Source organism: Loxodonta africana, chromosome 19 (assembly GCF_030014295.1).
Source record: "Loxodonta africana isolate mLoxAfr1 chromosome 19, mLoxAfr1.hap2, whole genome shotgun sequence".
NCBI classification, from domain to species: Eukaryota; Metazoa; Chordata; class Mammalia; order Proboscidea; family Elephantidae; genus Loxodonta; species Loxodonta africana.
Genome location: NC_087360.1, coordinates 9625348 through 9646188, shown reverse-complemented (window position 1 = coordinate 9646188; position 20841 = coordinate 9625348). Strand labels below are relative to the sequence as shown.

The 20841-nt window shown below is 45.7% G+C and overlaps 1 protein-coding gene across 5 annotated transcripts in view; it reads right to left on the bottom strand.

The window, feature by feature from the left end:
- The window catches only part of CUX2 (cut like homeobox 2), a 162219-nt gene that overhangs the window by 45981 nt on the left and 95397 nt on the right, over positions 1–20841 (bottom strand). For all 5 annotated transcript variants that reach the window (XM_064272200.1, XM_023539304.2, XM_064272199.1 and 2 more), the window contains one exon: positions 13145–13223. In XM_064272200.1, coding sequence (XP_064128270.1) covers positions 13145–13223 — 79 coding nt within the window. The remainder of the gene's footprint in view (positions 1–13144; positions 13224–20841) is intronic.

Here is a 20841-nt window from a genome sequence, read left to right as displayed (position 1 = left end):
CTCAAAACCTGTGAATATGTGATGTTACAAGCAAAGAGGAATTAAGATTGCAGATGGAAGAGGGTCAGAGTCAGAGAAAGATGGACGATGTTACATGGCTAGCTTTGAAGACAGAGGAAGGGTCCATGAGCTGAGGAACGCAGGTGGTCTCTAGGAGCTGGAAAAGGCAAGGCAACAGATTCTCCCCTAAGACCCTCCAGAAGGAATGCAGCCCTGCCAACACCCCGATTTTAGCCCAGTGAGACCCATTTTGGATTTCCTACCTCCAGAGTTGGAACATAATACAACTGTGTTGTTTTAAAGCCACTAAGTTTGTGGTCATCTGTTACAGCAGCAATAGCAAACTCATACAGTCTCCATTGCAGTGATTTATTGTCGATACATTTTTATCGAGCACCTACTATGTGTTAGACACCATTTCTTCAGTTGCCAAATATTTCCTGAGCATCTGTTGTGTGCCAGGGAAGGTTCCGGACCTTTCCTCATAGGGCTGACATTCTAGAGGGGAAAGATGGACAAAGGACAAATAAACCAAGGGCAGTGTGAAGGGCTGAGAAGAAAAATATGGCAGGATCAGGCTGGTGTGTGTGAGTGTGTGGAATGCTGATGTCTGAGGCAGGGTGGTCAGGGAAGACCTCTCTGAGGTGGTGACATTTGAGCAGAGATCTGAAGGAGATAAGGGAGCCAGCTGGGAGATAAGGGAGAATATTCTAGACACAAGAAACACCAGGAGAAACAGTTCACATGAGACCAAGGAAGGGCCGCTGACCACCCCCACAACCCATCTCAACATTACCATCCCCCCCATACAACCTCATTTGACCTTCATTATCACTGGGCTATTTTACAGATGAGGATGTAGGGCTCAGAGAGGCTAGTGATGCCCAGGTGACTCCTTTCCGGGCAGGTTTCACCTCCCCTCGCTGTAGGCTGGTCTGGGTCCTGTGGCTGAGAATGGTACCTGGGTTCAGAGTGGGCTCTGGCCCTCCAAGCACAAGCTTCTGGTCTTCACCCCCCAAACAATAGCAACTATTCATCTTGGAGCAGATGGGGCCCCATACCTGTGAGGCTGGGGCATGAAGCAGACGAGACCCCCAACCCAGCATTTGGAGCCCAGAACTCAAGTGGACTCACTCTTCTTGGCTATCTGTAATGCGTCAGGCACCGTGCTTGCATTTCTATCTCGCTACAGATCAAAAGATCTACAAGGTAACTGCAGCTATTACTCCCTGTTCTGGGGTTAACTGTGTCCCCCAAAAAACATTTTCAAGTCCTAACCCTGCTACCTATGAATGTGGCCTTACTTGGAAACAGGGTCTTTGCAGATGTGATTAAGTTAAGATGAGGTCATATTGATTTAGAAAACCCACTGCTGTTGAGTCGATTCTGACTTATAGTGATCCTATAGTACAGAGGAGAACTGCCCCATAGAGTTTCCAAGGAGTGCCTGGTGGATTGGAACTGCCAACCTTTTGGTTAACAGACATAGCTCTTAACCACTATGCCACCAGGGTTTCCTATTGCTGTGCCCGAATCCAATGACTAGGTCCTTATAAGAAGAGGAACATCTGGACACAGAGACGCACTGGGGGAGAAGGCCATGTGAAGACAGAGGCAGAGACTGGAGTGAGGCGTCTACAAGCCAATGAACGTCAAGGACTGTCAGCAACCATCTGAGGTTTAGGATAAGGTGGGGAAGGATCGTCCCTAGAGCCTTCAGAGGGAGCTTGTCTCACCGACACCGAGATTTCAGAATCCCACTCCCAGAACTGTGAGAGAATAACCTTCTGTTGTTTCAAGGGTCTGCTTTGGGGTAATTTGTTATAGCACCCTAGGAAACAAAAATACTCCCATTTTTTAGATGAGAAAACTGGGGCCCAGCAAAGGGAAACCACTTGCTCAAGGTCACTGAGCTGGAAAAACAGAGCTGGGATTCCAACCCAGGCCTCTCCCCCATGCCAGTGTGGTCCAAATGCCAGTCACTGGGGTGCTCACTCCACACCTTCTGCTGTATCCACAAGCCGCTGAAAGATGACCGATTTGATATTTGTCCTTATGTGACTCAATTTGACGTTTTACTTAAATATATTTTAATAGAAATTTTGCTACATTATTGTAAATAAAAAATTAGGATCCTGTATCATAAATAGAAGATGACTTAACCATAAAAACAAAGAAAAACCAAATAAGAAAATTGATGGTATTAAATTCTGCTTGGACCGTGTTGCCTGCCCCAGACCTGGAGCCTAAGGCTGGCCCTCTCTTGGTTAAAACAGGAGATTCACAGGTGTAATATATGTTTAAGACACTCCAGTACCCAACTCAGACTGCACCTGGAAGGAAGCAGAAAGGCAACGTCTGTCATGCAACACATTCAGTGTCGGCGTCCAGTGTCCAGTACACCTCCGCCACTCCCCAGGCCAGGCGACCCAACCTGGGGAAATGCTGGCCCTCACAAAGCTTCTGACCTCCAAAGCCCCTGCTCCCTTCCAGTGCCCAGCAAGCCTTGTATCCTGGAGTCAGGAGAAGTGACAGAACAATCCGGCAACTCCTGACTGGAGCCCAGGAGCCCAGGCTTATGCCAGGCTCAGCACTTCCACCAGAAATCTTTCAGGCTGCCCGGGGCTACGCACTCCCCCGCCCAAAGACGGGAGCTGGACCTGCTTTCTCCCCACTTCACTTCTGCAGTATACACACAGTGGATATACAGACGAGGGTAGTGTAAGCAGGAATCAAACGGCCTTAGATACGGATGGAATTAAAAAAAAAAAAACCCAAAACAGGGGCCCCAAATCAGAAGCATTTTAACACAACAAAACTTTTTGATTAGTTGAGCACATTGTCAGTAGCAGAAGATCAAATACGAACCCCCCAAGGTGGTGGGTCCTGACGGGCAAGTGGGGGCGGAGGACATCATAGGGAAACGGAACTGCCTTTGTCCTACACCCGTCAACCTGTGCTTCACGCATAAGCTGCTTAATAAAATGACTAAATCATTTTGGTTACACTGGACCGGAACCCCTAGAGAATACTGCCAAAGGGCTTATCATAGTTTAATACCACAGCAGGTTTTCCAAAGGCACAGTGGGGAAATGGGTTCCCCATCATCTATTTGGGGAAATGGGTTCACCATCAACTATTCTACCTTCCACCACTAGCTAATGCTGTTGGCTGTTTCTTTTCTTTTTTTTTGAAGCATCTATGGGGTTGTGCGTAGGAGGGGGGTTGTTGGGGAATCTAGGAAAAGCTGTCTCAATCCTCCCACTGTGTCCATCTGAAGGGAAGTGGCATTTGGAGCTTTTTAAGGAAAGCCAGAGCCGGAAAGGCTGTCCGAGAGGCTGTTTAGAAACACATATATGCAGAAGTATGCATGCGCCCCTCCAAAATATCCCGAGACAGAAGCCTTCTCCCATCTGGGCCCCAGCTCCGGGTGCCTGCGTGGGTGGGAGGCTCAGGCTATTGACGATGGCAGCGAGACTAACTTTGATCCTTTAATCTTAACTTTTTGACAGCAGATGGAGTGTGAAACCCTTATACGCAGCCGTGAGCCATGTGTCCACCCACCTCTTTCTTCCCTCCATTGCCAGGGCCTGCTGCTTCGGAGGGCCTCCTGGCTTAGCAGGGACAGAGTGGCTGGGAATGAGGGTCTTACTTCTTGACATTGAGTGGTGTTGATAATAATAATAACAACAAAAACAACAGTAGAAATAGCAACGATAATGATAGCAGCAGCATTGCTTACTGGGCATTTACCAAGTGCCAGATATTCTGCTAAGGACTGTATACGCTTCACTTCATTTAATCGTCCCAGTCATGGTGGGGGGTGAGGATGCTTTTCCAGCGGGGGAGGTCTGAAGACAGATACAGTCAGAGAGTTAGGACTTGAACTTGTGTCCACTGTAATAAAGTTCCCATATACTGAGCTGGACAGAAGGCTCTATAAGGGGCAGGGACAGTGTTTGTTCTGCTCATCATTGTACCTCTGGTGCTGAGCAGGCTGCCTGGCCAACAGTAGGTGCTCACCAGCTGTTGAATGAATCGCATGGGGCAATTACTCTGGCAGGCACCATGCTAAGTGTCCTCCACTTACTCACTGAACCCAACAGCCCTATAATTAGGTGAGTTCTTTATTCATATTTTACACATTAGGAAACTGAGGCTCAGAGAAGATGCAAAATAGCAGAATGGAATTGGCCCAGCTTCCTTACAGGGTCCTTCAGCCTAGAGTCTACTCCTCCTTCCTTTACCCCCTAGTGCTCCTCCTGATATCTCCCTGTTCCCCAAGTTTTTAACTGTGTGACTCTGTTACCCTCAATAAAATTACCCATCATGAAGTCCAATCCTTTGGGGCCCTGGGCTAGAAAGACAGGGGATATGGATTCGGGCTCTACCACCTCTCTGCTGTGTGACCTTGGGCAAGTGGCTTGACCTCTCTGAGCCTGCACAGTGGAGCAGAATGACAGTGATTACCTTCAAGGGGGTTGTGGGGATTGGTGAACTCATGTCTGTGGGGGGCTGAGAGCACTGTCCAACACCCAGGCAGCACCCCAGATCAGCCCCCTTTAAAACCCTCTCCAAATGCCGCCTTCTCCAAGGCACCTCCTCCAAGGCCCATGGCCTGTCCCTCCTTTGAATCTGCTTCCTGTTCTGGTTGTCTGGCTTTGGGTCATGCCCTACTGGACTCGACAGCTCTGGGGGCAGGGTTGGACTCAAAATCGAGTTCCCATGGAGCTTGGCACATAGTAGGTGTTCAGAGATTGAGGCCATAAGAAGCTACAGCTGAAAAGCCTGTCCTCCTTTCTGAAAGGAAACAGCCATGTACTGAGCACCTACTGGGTACCAGCACCACTCTGAACATTCGTTTAATGCTCTCTCCAAGGAGTAGTAAAATTTAGACAGGGGCTGGGGGAAAGGCACCCTGGGCAGGGGAAAAGGCATGGGCAAAAGTGTGGCAGGAAACGGGGCGAGATGCTGCCTTCTTATGTTAACTACTATCTTTGGAAAAATCTGACATCATTAAGCCTCATTAGCTTTAACCCTTTTATGGGTTAAATACTGTTTCAATTTATTCTTTGGTGTTTCCTCTGATCCCTACAGGACCAGCTGAACAGAGGCATATGCAAAGGGAGGGGGAGAAGGTAAGCACAGGGAGAGAGAAGTTTATAATTATACTAAAAACCAAACGCACTGCCGACTCATAGCGGCCCTGTAAGGACAGAATAGAACTGCCCCATAGGGTTTCCAAGGAGCACCTGGTGGACTCGAACTGCCGACCTTTTGGTTAGCAGCCAGATCTCTTAACCACAACGCCACCAAACTCCGTATTTCCTGTTTCTGTGAAGGCATCTTGTCCACTAGATGGCGCTAGAGCAACCTGGCTAGTCATTAGGGACAAAATCATAGATACTTCTACCACTACTTCTATCAACGTATATTCCAGACAGTTCAAAGATTTAAAAAAAAAAAAAATTAAGATCAGAAAAGGATTCGAAAAAACTATAACCTTGAGGTAAAAAAGGGTTTTAAAATATGACGTGAAACCCAGAAGTCATAAAGCAAAGCACTGATAAAATTCCCTTCCTTCTGCAAATATTTTTTTGAATGTCTGTTATGTGCTATATACAAGAGACATCATAAACAAAGCTAAAAAACAAAAGGCAAATTAGGAGACACAATATGAAACATGTATACCAGGATGTCCCTAATATACAAAGAGTATCTACAAATCAATACATAATCCATCTCTGATGGAAAAATGGGTTAAGGACACAAACCAAAAATTTACCAAAAAAAAAAAAATTACGAAGAATTCATAACATGTGAAAACATATTTAGTGTAACTAATAAAGGAGTAACCAATTTAGCGTAACTAATAAAGGAGTGCAAAATACATCAGCAAGGAGAAAAAAATTCTTATTCCTTCTGACCACTGATCCTGGGTTTGTGATCCACACATGGCTATGATATATATCTTCCTTGCCAAGTTTTCTTCTTCATCCTCAGACCTAGAGTACAGCACCAATAAGCTGTGTGGTCCTAAGCATCCTAAATGCCTAATGTCAGAGAGGGTGTTCAGTAAATTACAATCCAGTCACACAACGGACTATTAGAACTGACAAACCAAAGTGTCTCAGGATTAGTAATCAGACAAGGGAATCGAGATGCCCACGCCAGGTGAAAGAAAGCAGGATTCAGACTGGCACACGCAGAATGAACAACTGTTTTAAAGAAGTACTTACAAAAAAGACGAGAAAGAAAAACACCGAAATCATAATAATGCTTTTCTAGTAGTTTTTCCTTCCTACTTCTCTGTTTTCTCCAAATTTCCAACAGTATGCATATACTACTTTTATAATTGGGGAAAAAATTAAAAACCTGAAACATTGTAAGGCATTTTCCTAGTCCACAGACTCAGTAATCTGTTGCCTACACCCCCATGCCCTTGACCCCCCCCAAATCTTGTACCATCAATAGTAGATATTTGTGACTCTCGTAACTTTTGCGCCCAGAGCCCGATGCCAGCTTTGTAAGGACCTGCCGATTATTAAACCCTGCTAAATGCTTTCATGCACAGCACATCAAATTCTCATGTCGGCGGACAAGTAGGTTCTATTATTATCCTTCTTCTAAAGACACAGAAATGGGAGCTCAGAGAAGTTAATATCCTACCCAAGGTCACACAGCTCAAAACCATCACGGTGAGAACCCCCCCACCCGCCCAGGGGTGTCTGACGCTGCCATCAAAATGCCTAACCACCCTGCCGACCAGCCTCGCTTCCAGAAAGGAAGTCAGGAGAGAAACATCTGCCAACGTCTGATTTTTCAGAATCACAGTAAAGCAGAAAATACATTTTGGGGCACTCACCTCTCCCCTTCTCATCTCCTCAGCGATGTTCGTTCGTCTGCCTGCCCTCTTACTTGCTCTTTCCTTGTTTTTGGTTTTTTCGTTTTAACTAATCACTCATTTAACAGGTTAGCTTTCTAAGCTTGGGTCAGTACCTAGTGGCTTGATGAGCATGATAAAGAAATCAGCCGTCACCGATACAGAAGTCAGAGAGGCTTAAATCAAATCATCCTCGACAACAATGACATTAATTATGCTTTTAACACGTTTTACTGCTTTTTTTCTCACTTCACGCCACATCTGTGTGAACAATATCCAAAAGATTTACGGTTTTCTTTCGTAATTACAGACATACAGGCTGCACACTTATCAAAATACTTGCTGAGCAATCACGCTCTATCGCTTTCTCCGCCAAAGATTTGTGTTGGCAGCAGTCATTCAGAACAAAAATGTTGAATCAGGACTTGTGTGGCTTCCGAGGGGTCGGTGGCGGGGGGGGTGGTGCTTCGACAAATAATTTGCCTGTCAAGAAATATAAAAACAGGAGAGCGCACGTCCCGGCAAATTTTGCAGGAGTATTATTTTTACAGAGGGGGCTGGGGCTGGGGAGAAGGGCAGTGAGCGGGGAAGCTCAGAGCACCAAAAACACATCTGACATTTAGTTCTTGTGTTTGAGGATAAAATTTAATGAGAACAAAAATATGTCTTCCCAATTCCCCTAAGAAATCATTAAAACATTTTGTTATTCTTAAATGTCTCAAGAATGAATTAGAGGCCCTAAAGGGGCTGTTCGTATGGTGCGTCTCCATCAGTTAAGGCTCCTCATTCTCCGGCTCGGTGACAGCTGGGGACCACTCCCCAACCCCTGCATTTTCTGGGGAGGAGAGCTGGGAAGTCAGACGCCTGGAGTCAGCACCAGGCTTGGAAAGATCTCCCCGTTCCCAGGCTTTAGGGAGAGGGGGAAGAGGGCATACGGACCCTCTGGAAAGTTCCATGCCAATCTGGGAGCTCTCATGGCCCTTCGCTGGCAATGTGGTCCCAGCCCTGTGACTGTGTTTTAACAGCCCTGGCTCTAGGAAGATGAGTGTCTCAGACTGAGTCCCAGAAAGGATGCCGCTTTTCCAAGTGGGAGCTGTAAGCCTCTCCTCACTGTTTCCCCTTGGTCTGTCTCCCCACCTTCAAGCACTAGACTTGGTGGTGCTCTTCTGGGTTTGTGATGGCACGTGATTTGAGTGATGACCGGGCCACCTCCACCTCCAGAATACAAGCTCCCAGACAGCTGGGCCTGAGTCTGCATCTGTGGGCTCACAGTTAAGTTCCCAGTGTCTAGCAAGTACCAGGCACACAGCAGGCACTCAACAATTGCCGCCTGAATAAATGCGCGTGTGACAGGCAAAGGGCTCTAGCTGAAAAAGTATCTCTGCTCAGATGATTCCTCCTCCCCTTTTCTGTATCTGAGTCTTATCTCTAATTTATAAAAACACATAATTATTTGGTGTCTACTGTGCACCAGGAAACCCTGGTGGCATAGTGGTTAAGTGCTATGGCTGCTAATCAAAAGGTTGGCAGTTTGAATCCATCAACCGTTCCTTGGAAACTCTATGGGGCAGCTCTACTCTGTCCTATAGGGTCGCTATGAGTTTGGAATTGACTCGACAGCCGTGGGTTGGGTTTGTTGTTTACTGTGTGCCGAGGGAGCCTGGGTGGCACAAACGGTTTGTAATCAGCTGATAATTGAAAGGTTGGTGTTCGAACCCACCCAGCATCTCTGAAGAAGAAAGGCCTGGCGGTCTGCTTTTATACAGATTACAGACAAGAAAACCCTAAAGAACAGTCCTACTTTGTAACACAGGGGGATGCCATGAGTCGGGGGGCAGCTCCATGGCAGCTAACAACAACAACTGTGTACTGGGTTCTAAAGACACAGATTTAGTAAGACTCAGTCCCAGGCTTGGAGGATTTTACATCTCCTGGGGAATCCAGACACATACATGACAATGATGAGAGTAGCTAATAGTAAGCATCTACCATGTGCCATGTACTGTGCTGAAGGAGCGATTTTAGCTCCTTAAAGACACCCAAAACCACATGAAGGAGGTTCTAGTATTACTCCCAATTTATAGACAGACAGGGGCTCAGGAGGGCGAAGTAATTTGTTTGCAGTCACCAAGTAAGTGGTTTGTCAGAAATTGAACCTGGGTCTGGCCCCAAAGCCTGGAAACACAAGCCCTCTCAGTGCTGCCCCTGGTGCTCCAGGTGTGGTGCTCCAGGGCTCAGTGGAGGGCATGGGAGTGAGGGCCTGTGGGAGGAATGTCTGGGGTTTGTACTGGCTCACTCTCCAATGTCGTTTGTTGCTGAGATGGTAGGACCCAAGGATTGAAATTGTGGGAAGTAAGAAGTGTATATTTTTCCAAATGTGACTCATAGATACCACTGATTAGAGTGGTAACATTATCAGGAAAAATGGTATGCCTCAGAGTGTGGTCCCGGGTGAGAGTGTCAATGACCTGCACCGCAGACACAGGGCCCATCTCATGCAATGGAGCTGTGTCCTTGCAGGGACAGAGCCCGGGGGGCTGTGCTGCCAGCTCCAGCCAGGTCCCCACCCCCAAAGCATCCCTCATCGAAAAAACACATGCTGAGCTCCTGCGAGTACAGGGCCAGGGCAAGCAGGAGGTGGTGGCAAGAAACCTCTGTAATGGCTGAATGGTGACCCCAGAAAGACATGTCCATGTCCTAAGTCTCAGAAGCTGGGAGTGTGACCTTATTTTGAAAAAGGTTCTTTGCAGATGTAATTAAGTTAAGGATCATCTTGGATTATCCGAGTGGGCCCTAAATCCAGTGACAAATAAGAGAATGGCAAAGGGAGATTTGAGACAGCAACACAGAAGGGAAGGCCACGTGAAGATGCAGGTGGAGACTGGAGAGATGTGGCCATAAGCCAAGCAATGCTGGGAGCTACCAGAAGCTGGAAGAGGCAAGGAAGGATTCTCTTCTAGAGCTCCTGGGGGGACTGCAGCCCCGCTGGCACCCTGCTTCCAGACTTCTGGCCTCTAGAACGTAAAGAATAAACTTCTGTTGTTTTAAGCCTGGCTGGGGGTCATTTATTATAGCAGCACAGGAAACTCATCCAGCCTCCCACGTGTAGCTGGGCTGTGACATGGAGCAGGTACTCAGGAATATTTGTGACTGAGCCAAGACCTGAGCTGTGAGGCCCTGAGCATTGGACTCAACCTCTCTGGGCTGTGGCACAGGGACTGGTCAGGCCTGTGCCCAAGGGACTTGTTACAAATAGGGCTTCCATATCAGGCCAGCACTTTTCAAACTGTAAAGTGCTTGTGAATCTCCTGGGGGAGCTTGTTCAGATGCAGATTCCCATTTAGTGGGCCTGAGGCAGGGCCTGAGATTCTGCATTTCTAACCAGCTCCCAGATGAGGCTGACGCTGCTGGTCCATGGACCACACGTCCTGTAGCAATAAGCTAGAAGACTCCCTGCTTGCTCAGCCCATGAGCTTTTCAGAGGGGACACTGCAGCTCACTATTGCTCTATGAGTTTCCTAGGGCTGCCTTAACAGAGTGCCACAAACCAGGTGGCTTACAACAACGGTTCTGGAAGCCAGAAGTCCAAATTCAGGGCACTGGCAGCCTCTGTCTCCCAGCTTCTGGTGGCCCTAGGCATTCCCTGGCTGTGGCTGCAGCATGCCCATCTCTGCCTCCGTCCTTATATGGCATCTTTCCTGCCTCTCTGTGAATCCTCTCCTCTTCTTATAAGGACACCACTCATCATCGGTTTTAGGGCCCACCTTCAATCCAGACTGATTTCATCTCAAAATCCATGACACCAGTTATACCCATCAAGTCCCTATTTCCATATAAGGTCCCATTCTGAGGTTCTGGTCAGACATGAATTTTGGGTGGACACTATTCAACCCTTTACAGTCGCCCAAGGTAAGGGAATAAGGGACTTTCCCACCCCAAATACAAAGATCCCATGAGTGACCTTTACATCAAAAATAAAGGTTTTCCAGGGCTTAGACTTCACAGTTGCAGGGCTTGGGGTGGGGTCTCATTTCCTTCTTCTTGGATACCCAGTCCCTAGCCATCCCCTACAGCACTGATCCCGGTAGCAGTGGGGATGGGGGTGGGTGGGGAGGGGGCAGGACTGGGTGTGAGGCCTGGATGGAGGGAGTTAGCCCAGTAGACGCTCCACTAGTTTCTCCAACGTTAAGCAAATCGCTCCATCTTTGGCAGACTGGGGAACTTTTGACAGAAGTTGACATACCTATATAACCACAGTGCACAGCTGGATGTTCTCAAACTGATCACACCCATGGAACCCACACTCAGATCAAGAAGCAGCATCCCCCCCAGATGTCCCTCCCAGGAACTAGTGCTCTCCGCAAGGGAAACTCCCAGCTTGACTTTTTTTTGATTTACTTTGTTGTTGTTGTTGTTGAGAATATACACAACAAAACATACACCAATTCAACCATTTCTACGTGTACAATTCAGTGACGCTGAATACGTTCTTCGAGTTGTGCGACCATTTTCACTTTCGTTTTCTGAGTTGTTCCTCCCTACTGAACACAAACTCACTGGCCCCTAAGGTTCTTATCTAATCTTTTGAGTTGCTGTTGTCACTTTGATCCCATATAGATCTTAAAGGAGCACAATGCTCAAGGCAGACATTTTTTACTAGTTAAGCTAAACTATTGTTTGGTATTAAGAAGGCTTCGGGGCATATTTCTGGCTTAAGGTTTAAAGATTATCTCAGGGTAATAGTTTCAGGGCTTCGCCCAACCCACATGGCTTCATAAAGTCTGAAGTCCATAAGAATTTGAAATTCTCTTCTGCATCTTCCTCCTTTTGATCAGGGTTCTTCTACAGAACCTTTGATCAAAATGTTTGGTAATGGTAGCCAGGCACCATCTAGTTCTTCTGGTCTCATGGTAAAGGCTGCAGTTAGTTGTTCATAGAGACATTTAGACACACATTCCAAATCCTCCTATCCCTGACTCTCCTTCCTCTGTTGCTCCAGGTGAGTTGAGACCAATTGCTGTGCCTTGGAGTACCGTTCGCAAGCTTTTAAGACCCCATATAATAAACTAGGAGGTAGAACAGAAATGCTAACCATGTCATCAGGCCAATTAACCGGGATGTTCCATAAAACCATGACCCTAGACCTCCAAACCAAGGAACCAAATCCCATGAGGTTTTTGGTTGTAAATAAGCAGTCTCAGCAGCTCCTCTTTTTTCTCCGTATGGTTTTCAATGGCTGATCTTTTGGGATGGAAGTAGATCACGAGGACTTTCTTCCCCTGTCTTGACTTCTAACAGCACAGGTTAATTTTTCTTTAATTGAGGTGAAATCCACAAAACATAAAATTAGGCATTTTAAAGTCAACAACTCAGTGGCATTTAGTACAGGCACAATGTTGTGCAACTGCCACCTCTATTGAAATGTCCCAGAACATTTTCGTCCCCCCAAAAGTAAACCCGAAACCCATTAAAGTAGTAACTCCTCATTCCCCCCTCCCTCCAGCTCCTGGCCACTACCAATGTGCTTTCTGTGTCTATAGGTGATTTGCCTGTTCTGACATTGCGCATAAATGAAATCCTACAATATGTGGCCTTTCGTGTCTGGCTTCTTTCACTCGGCGTAATGTTTTTGTGGTTCCTCCATGTTGTAGCATGTATCAGAACTTTATTCCTTCCTATGGCGGAATAATATTCTCTCGTATGGATAGATCACTTTTTGTTTATCCATTTGTCCATCGATGGACACTTGGATTGTGTCTACCTTTTGGCTATTGTAAATACTGCTAACATTAATTTTTGCCCGTTTTGTATTTGAAAGAACTGGAATTATGAAGTTTGTGCTCTTTTATGACTGGCTTTTGTTCAATCAAGTTTTTGAAGTTGGCTGAGCTATTTGACGTGGAGAACATTTGAGTTCTTTCCTCAATGCCATCTGGTGGTAGAGAGCACTAGGTACCTTCCACCCTTTGTGGCAGTGGATGGGGGTCTTGGCAGGCAAGGTGCCCGGCTCTCCAAAAAAGCCCAGATGGGAGATCTTGCCAGGAGCTCCCAACAACAGGCTCCAAAGGTGACATCAGAAGGCGGTGGGGAAAGATGGAATGAGCGGCGTGGGGACGCATCTCATCAGACTGGGCCTAGGTACCCTCACCCAGGAATCCAGGCCTGACCTCAGATGCTACTGTGAGGAAGACCCTGTGTGACAGTCCTAACAGCAGTTTCTTGTCGTTAATTATTCAATTATGGGGCAGAAGCATTTCTTACCTGGTGCTTCAATTAACTGCTTGTAAACACTCAGGAAAGCAGCCTCGGCCTCCTGACTTCTCTTACTAAGGGCCACCACCTTTGGAAACAACAAGAGAGAGAATCGCATGTAACCACGTTGTCCAGGTCTGCAAGCAAATGTAGATCATTTTCTACATGGACAAATGTGGGATGGGAGCGGGAGAGTACGGGGAGGGAAAACGCAGGCTAAAAGTATGGCTCAGGAGTTACAAAATCTGGGTTCAAATCCCAGTTCCACTGTGTCCCAACTGTGTAACCTTGGCCAGGCCACTGCCCCTCTCTGATCCTCAGTTTCTTCATCTGTAAAATGGGGATAATAACAGACCCCCCCCCCCCCAACCTCCTAGGCCTGATGTTGGGATTAAATGAAACTGCATATAAATGTTTAGCACAGGGCCTGGCACACAGTAAGTTATTAGTAGCTATATTTTTTTATTATTACAGTGGAATGTTGGAAGTTCAAATATAACACATTTTGGGGGAAAGTGGGACATATTTGAGGAAAATTTCTTGCTACTAAAAATTAAAAATGATTGTTAAAGTTCTTCTATCAAGCAGCTTCAACAAATCCCAAAGAGTAAGAGAGTTATGTCAAACTGTTCCCAGCATACCAAAGATGCTCAGGAAGTAAATTCTTGACTGAATGAATAAATGAATGACTGGATAACGTGAGTGGTGAAGAGCTACGTTCACATAATCATTCTCTTGCTCACGGAGTTTCTTGTCGGTCAGTGAGAAATGGCGAGATCAGGTGGACAAGTCCTCAACACGTGAGTGAGTCTCTCTCGAAGGGCCAGGCGGGGCTCAGCATCTTAGGGCTCGGTGCCTAGAGAGGAATTTCCAAGCTCCGGCCTTACAGCTGCCTTGTTCCTGGCACTTTGCTCTTGGTAGACCAGTCTCCTTGGAAGAGTCCTGAGCCTCCACCAGCTGAAGTGAGTTCTGACACCTACAGGCCACTATTGCTACAAATCACTCCTACAAACGCAAGGACACTCGGCTATTTGTTCCTCTTTCGGCTTAATTCTCCCCAGCACTGACACACCTTTCTCTCCAACACTGGCATCCTAAACAGTGAATCTACTTGGAGCATTTACTTCTTAATTTCTCTGTTTCAGAGCTGGAAGGAGCCCTTCTGGCGCAGTGGTTAAGAGCTTGGCTGCTAACCGAAACGTTGGCAGTTTGAACCCCCTGGCCACTCAGTGGGAAAAAGACATGGCAGTCTGCTTCCAGAAAGATTTATAGTCTTGGAAACTGCATGAGGCAGTTCTACTCTGTCCTATAGGGTTACTATGAGTCAGAATCAACTCGATGGCAATGGGCTTAGTGGTTTTTGGGTTCAGAGTTGGGCTTTGCTTATAGTTTCAGTGGTGCCGGTTGGGGGAGAAAGAGGGAGCCTGTTATCGATTTCTTCCACCAGCATGTAAGCTCTGTGAGCATGCTGTCTGGCACACAGTAGGTGCTCAGCATGGTTACTGAATGGACAAATCCAGGTGGTTTGCATCCATTCTGGGTCCTGTCTGTGATACTATTTTGGAGTCTCATCTTTACTTCCTTCCAGCTGGGGCCACTTCTGAGATGACCCCTTCAGAAGGGCAGCTGACCCAGGTAGTTACCAGCAGCACAGACGCAGGAGCTAGGCCATCTGGGTTCAAATTCCAGCTCTGTCACTTTTTAGCTCTGTGACCTTGGGCAGGTAAGGTCACTTAAATTTCAGTGGCTCTATTTCCCCATACAGACTGAATAGCTGATGGTGAAAGGATACAACCCTGACACATACCTTTCCTGCCTTTAAATCACTCAGTATTCCCTTGTTCTGTCTGAATAACTGCCTCTTGATCTATGTAAAGGTTCCTCATGAGCACAATTAAGTGTTCTGGAATTCTCGTTCTTCGCAATGTTATCCATAACTTGTTATGATCCACACAGTCGAATGCCTTTGCATAGTCAATAAAACACAGGTAAACATCCTTCTGGTATTTTCTGCTTTCAGCCAGGATCCATCTGACATCAGCAATGATATCCCTGGTTCCACGTCCTCTTCTGAATCTGGCCTGAATTTCTGGCAGTTTCCTGTCAATGTACTGCTGCAGCAGCTTTTGAATGATCTTCAGCAAAATTTTGCTTGCGTGTGATATTAATGATATTGTTCGATAATTTCTGCATTCGGCTGGATCACCTTTCTTGGGAATAGGCATAAATATGGATCTCTTCCAGTTGGTTGACCAGGAGGCTGTCTTCCATATTTCTTGGCATAGACAAGTGAGCACTTCCAGCGCTACATCCGTTTGTTGAAACATCTCAATTGATATCCCATCAATTCCTGGAGCCTTGTTTTTCGCCAATGCCTTCAGTGCAGCTTGGACTTCTTCCTTCAGTACCACTGGTTCCTGATCATATGCTACCTCTTGAAATGGTTGAACATCAACTAATTCTTTTTGGTATAATGCCTCTGTGTATTCTTTCCATCTTCTTTCGATGCTTTCTACATCACTTAATATTTTCCCTATAGAATCCTTCACCATTGCAACTCGAGGCTTGAATTTTTTCTTCAGTTCTTTCAGCTTGAGAAATGCCGAGTGTGTTCTTCCCTTTTGGTTTTCTATCTCCAGCTCTTTGCACATGTCATTATAATACTTTGTTTTCTCGAGCTGCCCTTTGAAATCTTCAGTTCAGTTCTTTTACTTCATCATTTCTTCCTTTTCCTTTAGCTGCTCGACGTTTGAGAGCAAGTTTCAGAGTTTCCTCTGACATCCATTTTGGTCTTTTCTTTCTTTCCTGTCTTTTAAATGACCTCTTGCTTTCTTCATGTATGATGTCCTTGATGCCATTCCACAACTTGACTGGTCTTTGGTCATTAGTGTCCAACGTGTCAAATCTATTCTTGAGATGGTCTCTAAATTCAGATGGGGTAACTCAAGGTCATATTTTGGCTCTCGTGGACTTGCTCTGATTTTCTTCAGTTTCAGTTTGAACTTGCATACAAGCAATTGACAGTCCGTTCCACAGTCGGCCCCTGGCCTTGTTCTGACTGATGATATTGACCTTTTCCATTGTCTCTTTCCACAGATGTAGTCAATTTGATTCCTGTGTATTCTGTCTGGTGAGGTCCACGTGTATAAAAAAAAATAAAAAATAGCCACCGTTAATGTTGGTGAAAAACAGTATTTGCAATGAAGAACCTGTTGGTCTTGCAAAATTCAATCATTCAATCTCTGGCATTGTTTCTATCTCCAAAGCCATATTTTCCAAATAATCCAAGAAGCTGGATTATATGAGGAAGAACGGGGCATCAGGATTGGAGGCAGACTCATTAACAACCTGAGCAAACCTTGCTTGCTGAAAGTGAAGAGGACTTGAAGCAGTTACTGATGAAGATCAAAGACCACAGCCTTCAGTATGGATTACACCTCAACATAAAGAAAACAAAAATCCTCACAACTGGACCAATAAACAACACCGTGATGAATGGAGCAAAGATTGAAGTTGTCAAGGATTTCATTTTACTTGGATCCACAATCAACAGCCATGGAAGCAGCAGTCAAGAAATCAAAAGACGCATTGCATTGCATAAATCTGCTACAAAGGACCTCTTTAAAGTGTTGAAAAGCAAAGAGGTCACCTTGAAGACTAAGGTGCCCCTGACCCAAGCTATGGTATTTTTAATCACATCATATGCATGTGAAAGCTGAACAATGAATAAGGAAGACTAAAGAAGAATCGATGCCTTTGAATTGCGGTGTTGGCGAAGAATGTTGAATATACCATGGACTGCCAAAAGAACAAACAAATCTGTCTTGGAGGAAGTACAACCATAATGCTCCTTGGAAGCAAGGATGGCGAGACTGTGTCTTACACACTTTGGACATGTTGTCAGGAGGGATCAATCCCTGGAGAAGGACATCATGCTTGGCAAAGTACAAGGGTCATCGGAAAAGAGGAAGACCCTCAATGAGATGGATTGACACAGTGGCTGCAACAATGGGCTCAAACATAACGATTATAAGGATGGTGCAGGACCGGGCAGTGTTTTGTTCTGTTGTGCACAGGGTCGTTTTGAGTCAGAACTGACTCAACAGCACCTAACAACAACAACATTTCCCCATTGGTAGCGCAAACAGTTAAGCACTTGGCTGCTAACGGAAAGGTAGGAGGTTCGAACCCACCCAGCAGCTCTTTTGGAAAAAAAGACCTGACAATCTGCTCCCACAAAGATTACAGCCAAGAAAACCCTATGGGGTGGTTCTACTCTGTCACATGGGGTTGCTGTGAGTCGGAACTGACTTGCTAGCACCCAACAACAATAACAACAACAAAATCTCCCCATCGGTAAAATGGAGATACTAATATAACGATGTCCCTCAAAGGGCTGCTAGGAGAATCAAATGATTTAACACACATAAAGCCCTTTGAAAATCTCCTGGTGCAATATCAAGCCCTGTAGACATGTTTCCTCTTGGTCCGATCAACCCCCTCCTTCTTGCCTGGGTAGGGTACAGGTTCTGGCCAGTGCTGGTGATAGCTCTGCTTGTCTCTGGTGTCTTACAAAGATCGCCTCAGGAAGTTCCACCTCCCCATCCACAGCAATGCACTCTGGGAAGAAGAACTGGAGAACCCTCATAGTTCCTCTAAGTTTGTGCCACCCAATATGGCAGCTGTGAGCCATACGTGCTACTAGTCCAAATGTGGCAAGCCCAAATGGGGATGTGCTGTGTGTATAAAATACACACTGGATTTCAAAGACTCAGTATGAAGAAAGAATGTATAATTTCCCGTTAAATTTGTTTTATATTGATTACACATTGAAATGACAGTATTTTGGATATACCGGGTGAAATAAAACACATTATTAAAATTCATTTAACCTGTTTCTTTTTACTTTTTTAAAATGTGGCCACCAGAAAATATAAAATTACATCAATGGATCACATTTTACTCCTGTAGGACTTGTGGCTTGAAGGTTTTACAAGGCCCATATAGAATTTGCTATTTGAGAGAGGTGGGGAGAAAGGGATCGTGGACATTGAACATGTGGTTTTAAAAAAAGGTCAGTTACGAAAGCTCCTTATGCTCTCTCGTTGTTATTCTGAGAACAGTCCCTGGTCTCCCACTTGGCCACGGTGAATGAAAGCCTCTCACTCACTCAACAAGCATTTCCCAAGCACCTACTATATGCCAGGTGCTGTGGGCTGAGAACTCAGGAATGGATAACACAGAGCCGGGGGCTTCCCTTGTGGGATTTACAGTCCAGTGGGGAGATCGACATTAATGCAGAGTTCTCAGATAATTCATTAATTACAAGGGCTGAACACTTCAAAGGAAAAGTACAAGGGGCTTTGAGAGTGTGTAAGCAGGGGGAGACTGACCTAGTTTGGTGGGTGGAATACCAGGAACCATTTCTCTGAGAAGAAGAAAAGCAGGGGGAGGGGGAGAAAGAATGTTCTAGAATCTGGGCAAAGGGAAAAATCACAAAGTGTGGGCAGATTTTTATTCTTGCTAAGATGAACGAGACACAATTCCTGCTCTGGGGACTCTTGGTTCAGTGGAAGACAAAGCTATACCTATGAGGAACCAACCAGAACGCAAACAGTGGGGTCTCTTGTGAGAAAGGTGCGGAGGGAGCAATTATTCAGAGCTTGGGGGGGCGGCATCTCTGACAGGTTAACAACAATAATAATACTGATAAATATGATATACAACATTTACCATATGCCAGACACTGTTACTATTCATGACCATCTCTCTCCATGGACATGCCAATCTCTGAAAGTAGCTACTGCCATCCTCATTGTACAGACGAGGAAACTGAGACTTAGTGAGGTGTCCAAGGTCACTCAGTTAGTAAAGGGCAGAGCCAGGATTCACACCATGTTGGGGGGTTCAAATCACTGTTCTGAATCCAGACGCTGGCTCCCTTTCTTCTGGAGAAAAAACCATCGCAGTCAGTGGGGCCAGCCATTCAGACCCCCATGAGGGCACAGATGACTCGCTAAGTCACCCATGGCTGCACCAGGGCAGGGGCTGCTGTGTTGCCCACCTGGCGCCCGAGAAAGCCATGAGAAAAAAAGGCGGTTCACCTCACAACTCCTAAATGGAGAATTACCAAAGATGAATCAGCAGAAAACCCAGATGCCCCATTTTTCAGTCATCTATGCTGAGCACATGCGGTGGCTGGAGTTTAGGGAAGGGCACAGAATGTTCCATTGGCTTCTAAAGAAGAACTATGGGCAGGGGTGGGGGCAGGTACCCAGAAGATTTCTCTTATGTTCCCCACCCCTGCCCACGGCACCCTCTACTTACTTTTCACAGTGCTTATCAGTCTGTAATGGTGTATTTATATGACTATCTCCTTAAAATGTGAGCCTGCCCCACTATAACCATGACGTCCTATATGGTAGCTGCTGGCCACATGTGGCTACTGAGCACTTGAGATGTGACTATTCCAAACTGAGATGGGTTGTAAGTGTAAAATATGGGATTTGGAAGATTTAGAATCAAAAAAGGAATATAAATTATCTTAATAACTTTTTATACTGATTATATGTTGAAATGATAACACTGTGGCTATACTGAGTTAAATAAAATATATTATTAAAATTACATTCATCTGTTTTTTTTGTTTTTTTAAATGTGGCTACTAGAAAAATTAAATTATACATGTGGCTTGCATTATATTTCTATTGAACTATGCTGGTCTAGACCAAGGGACTACGGACGGTCCTTGGGCCAAATCTGGCCTTCCACTTGTTTCTACAAATAAAGTTTTATTGAAACACAGACACATCTATTTTACGTATTGCCTATGGCTGCTTTTACACTACAATGGCAGAGCTGAGTAGTTGTGACAGAGACCCCGTGGCCTGCAAAGCCTAAAAGATTTACTATCTGGCTCTTTACAGCAAAAATTTGTGGATGCCTGCTTTAGAGGTTTATCTAACGGCTGGATAATATTTTCAAAAGCAGAGATTATAAAACATTCTAGAATGGCACTCAGTTTTAATCCATTCATTTACTGCTTCCCATAGTAAGTATGACTCTCAAAGACACTGCCCATTTGGATGTTCTGCCCCCTTCAGTCATGTTTTACAGCAATGATCCTGCCTGCTTCTAGAAGGCCAGCGCCCTAAATTCCTGCTGGTGTCTGAGCCCTACCCAATGCTGGGCCTAATGTCGCTAAGCATCTCTCCACTTTAGTTTGTTCATCCATCAAATGGGATGAGTAATTTCCACCTGCCTCTCCAAGGTGCTCTTGGGGCGGAATGAGCTAATATGTGGCAAAAAGTCCCAAGGAAGCTGGCAAAAAGCTTCCTAATAAATGAGATAATTCTTTCTCCAAGCACACATGATGTCTTTTCCAGGGTCTGCAATTCTAACGCATTTCACCCACACTCCCAGCGCAGGTGAACTCAGCATAGCTAAAGGGCCACGTGTTTCTGCCACATAGCTATGCCCTACCACGCAGAAGGGCAGGTGAAAAATGTCCAGAACCATGGATTTGCCTTGTGACAGGCAGATCTTTGAAGGCCATCTGGGAAAGGCGTAGGAGGAGAAGGAGGCAGCAGCCAGCTAGGGACACCCTCAAGAAGGTCACCATCAGAAATAGCTCAGCGTCTGACGGCGCACACGGCATTTACACCTCCTGCTGTGTTGCTGTAATATAAGGGATGAAAATGTGTTTG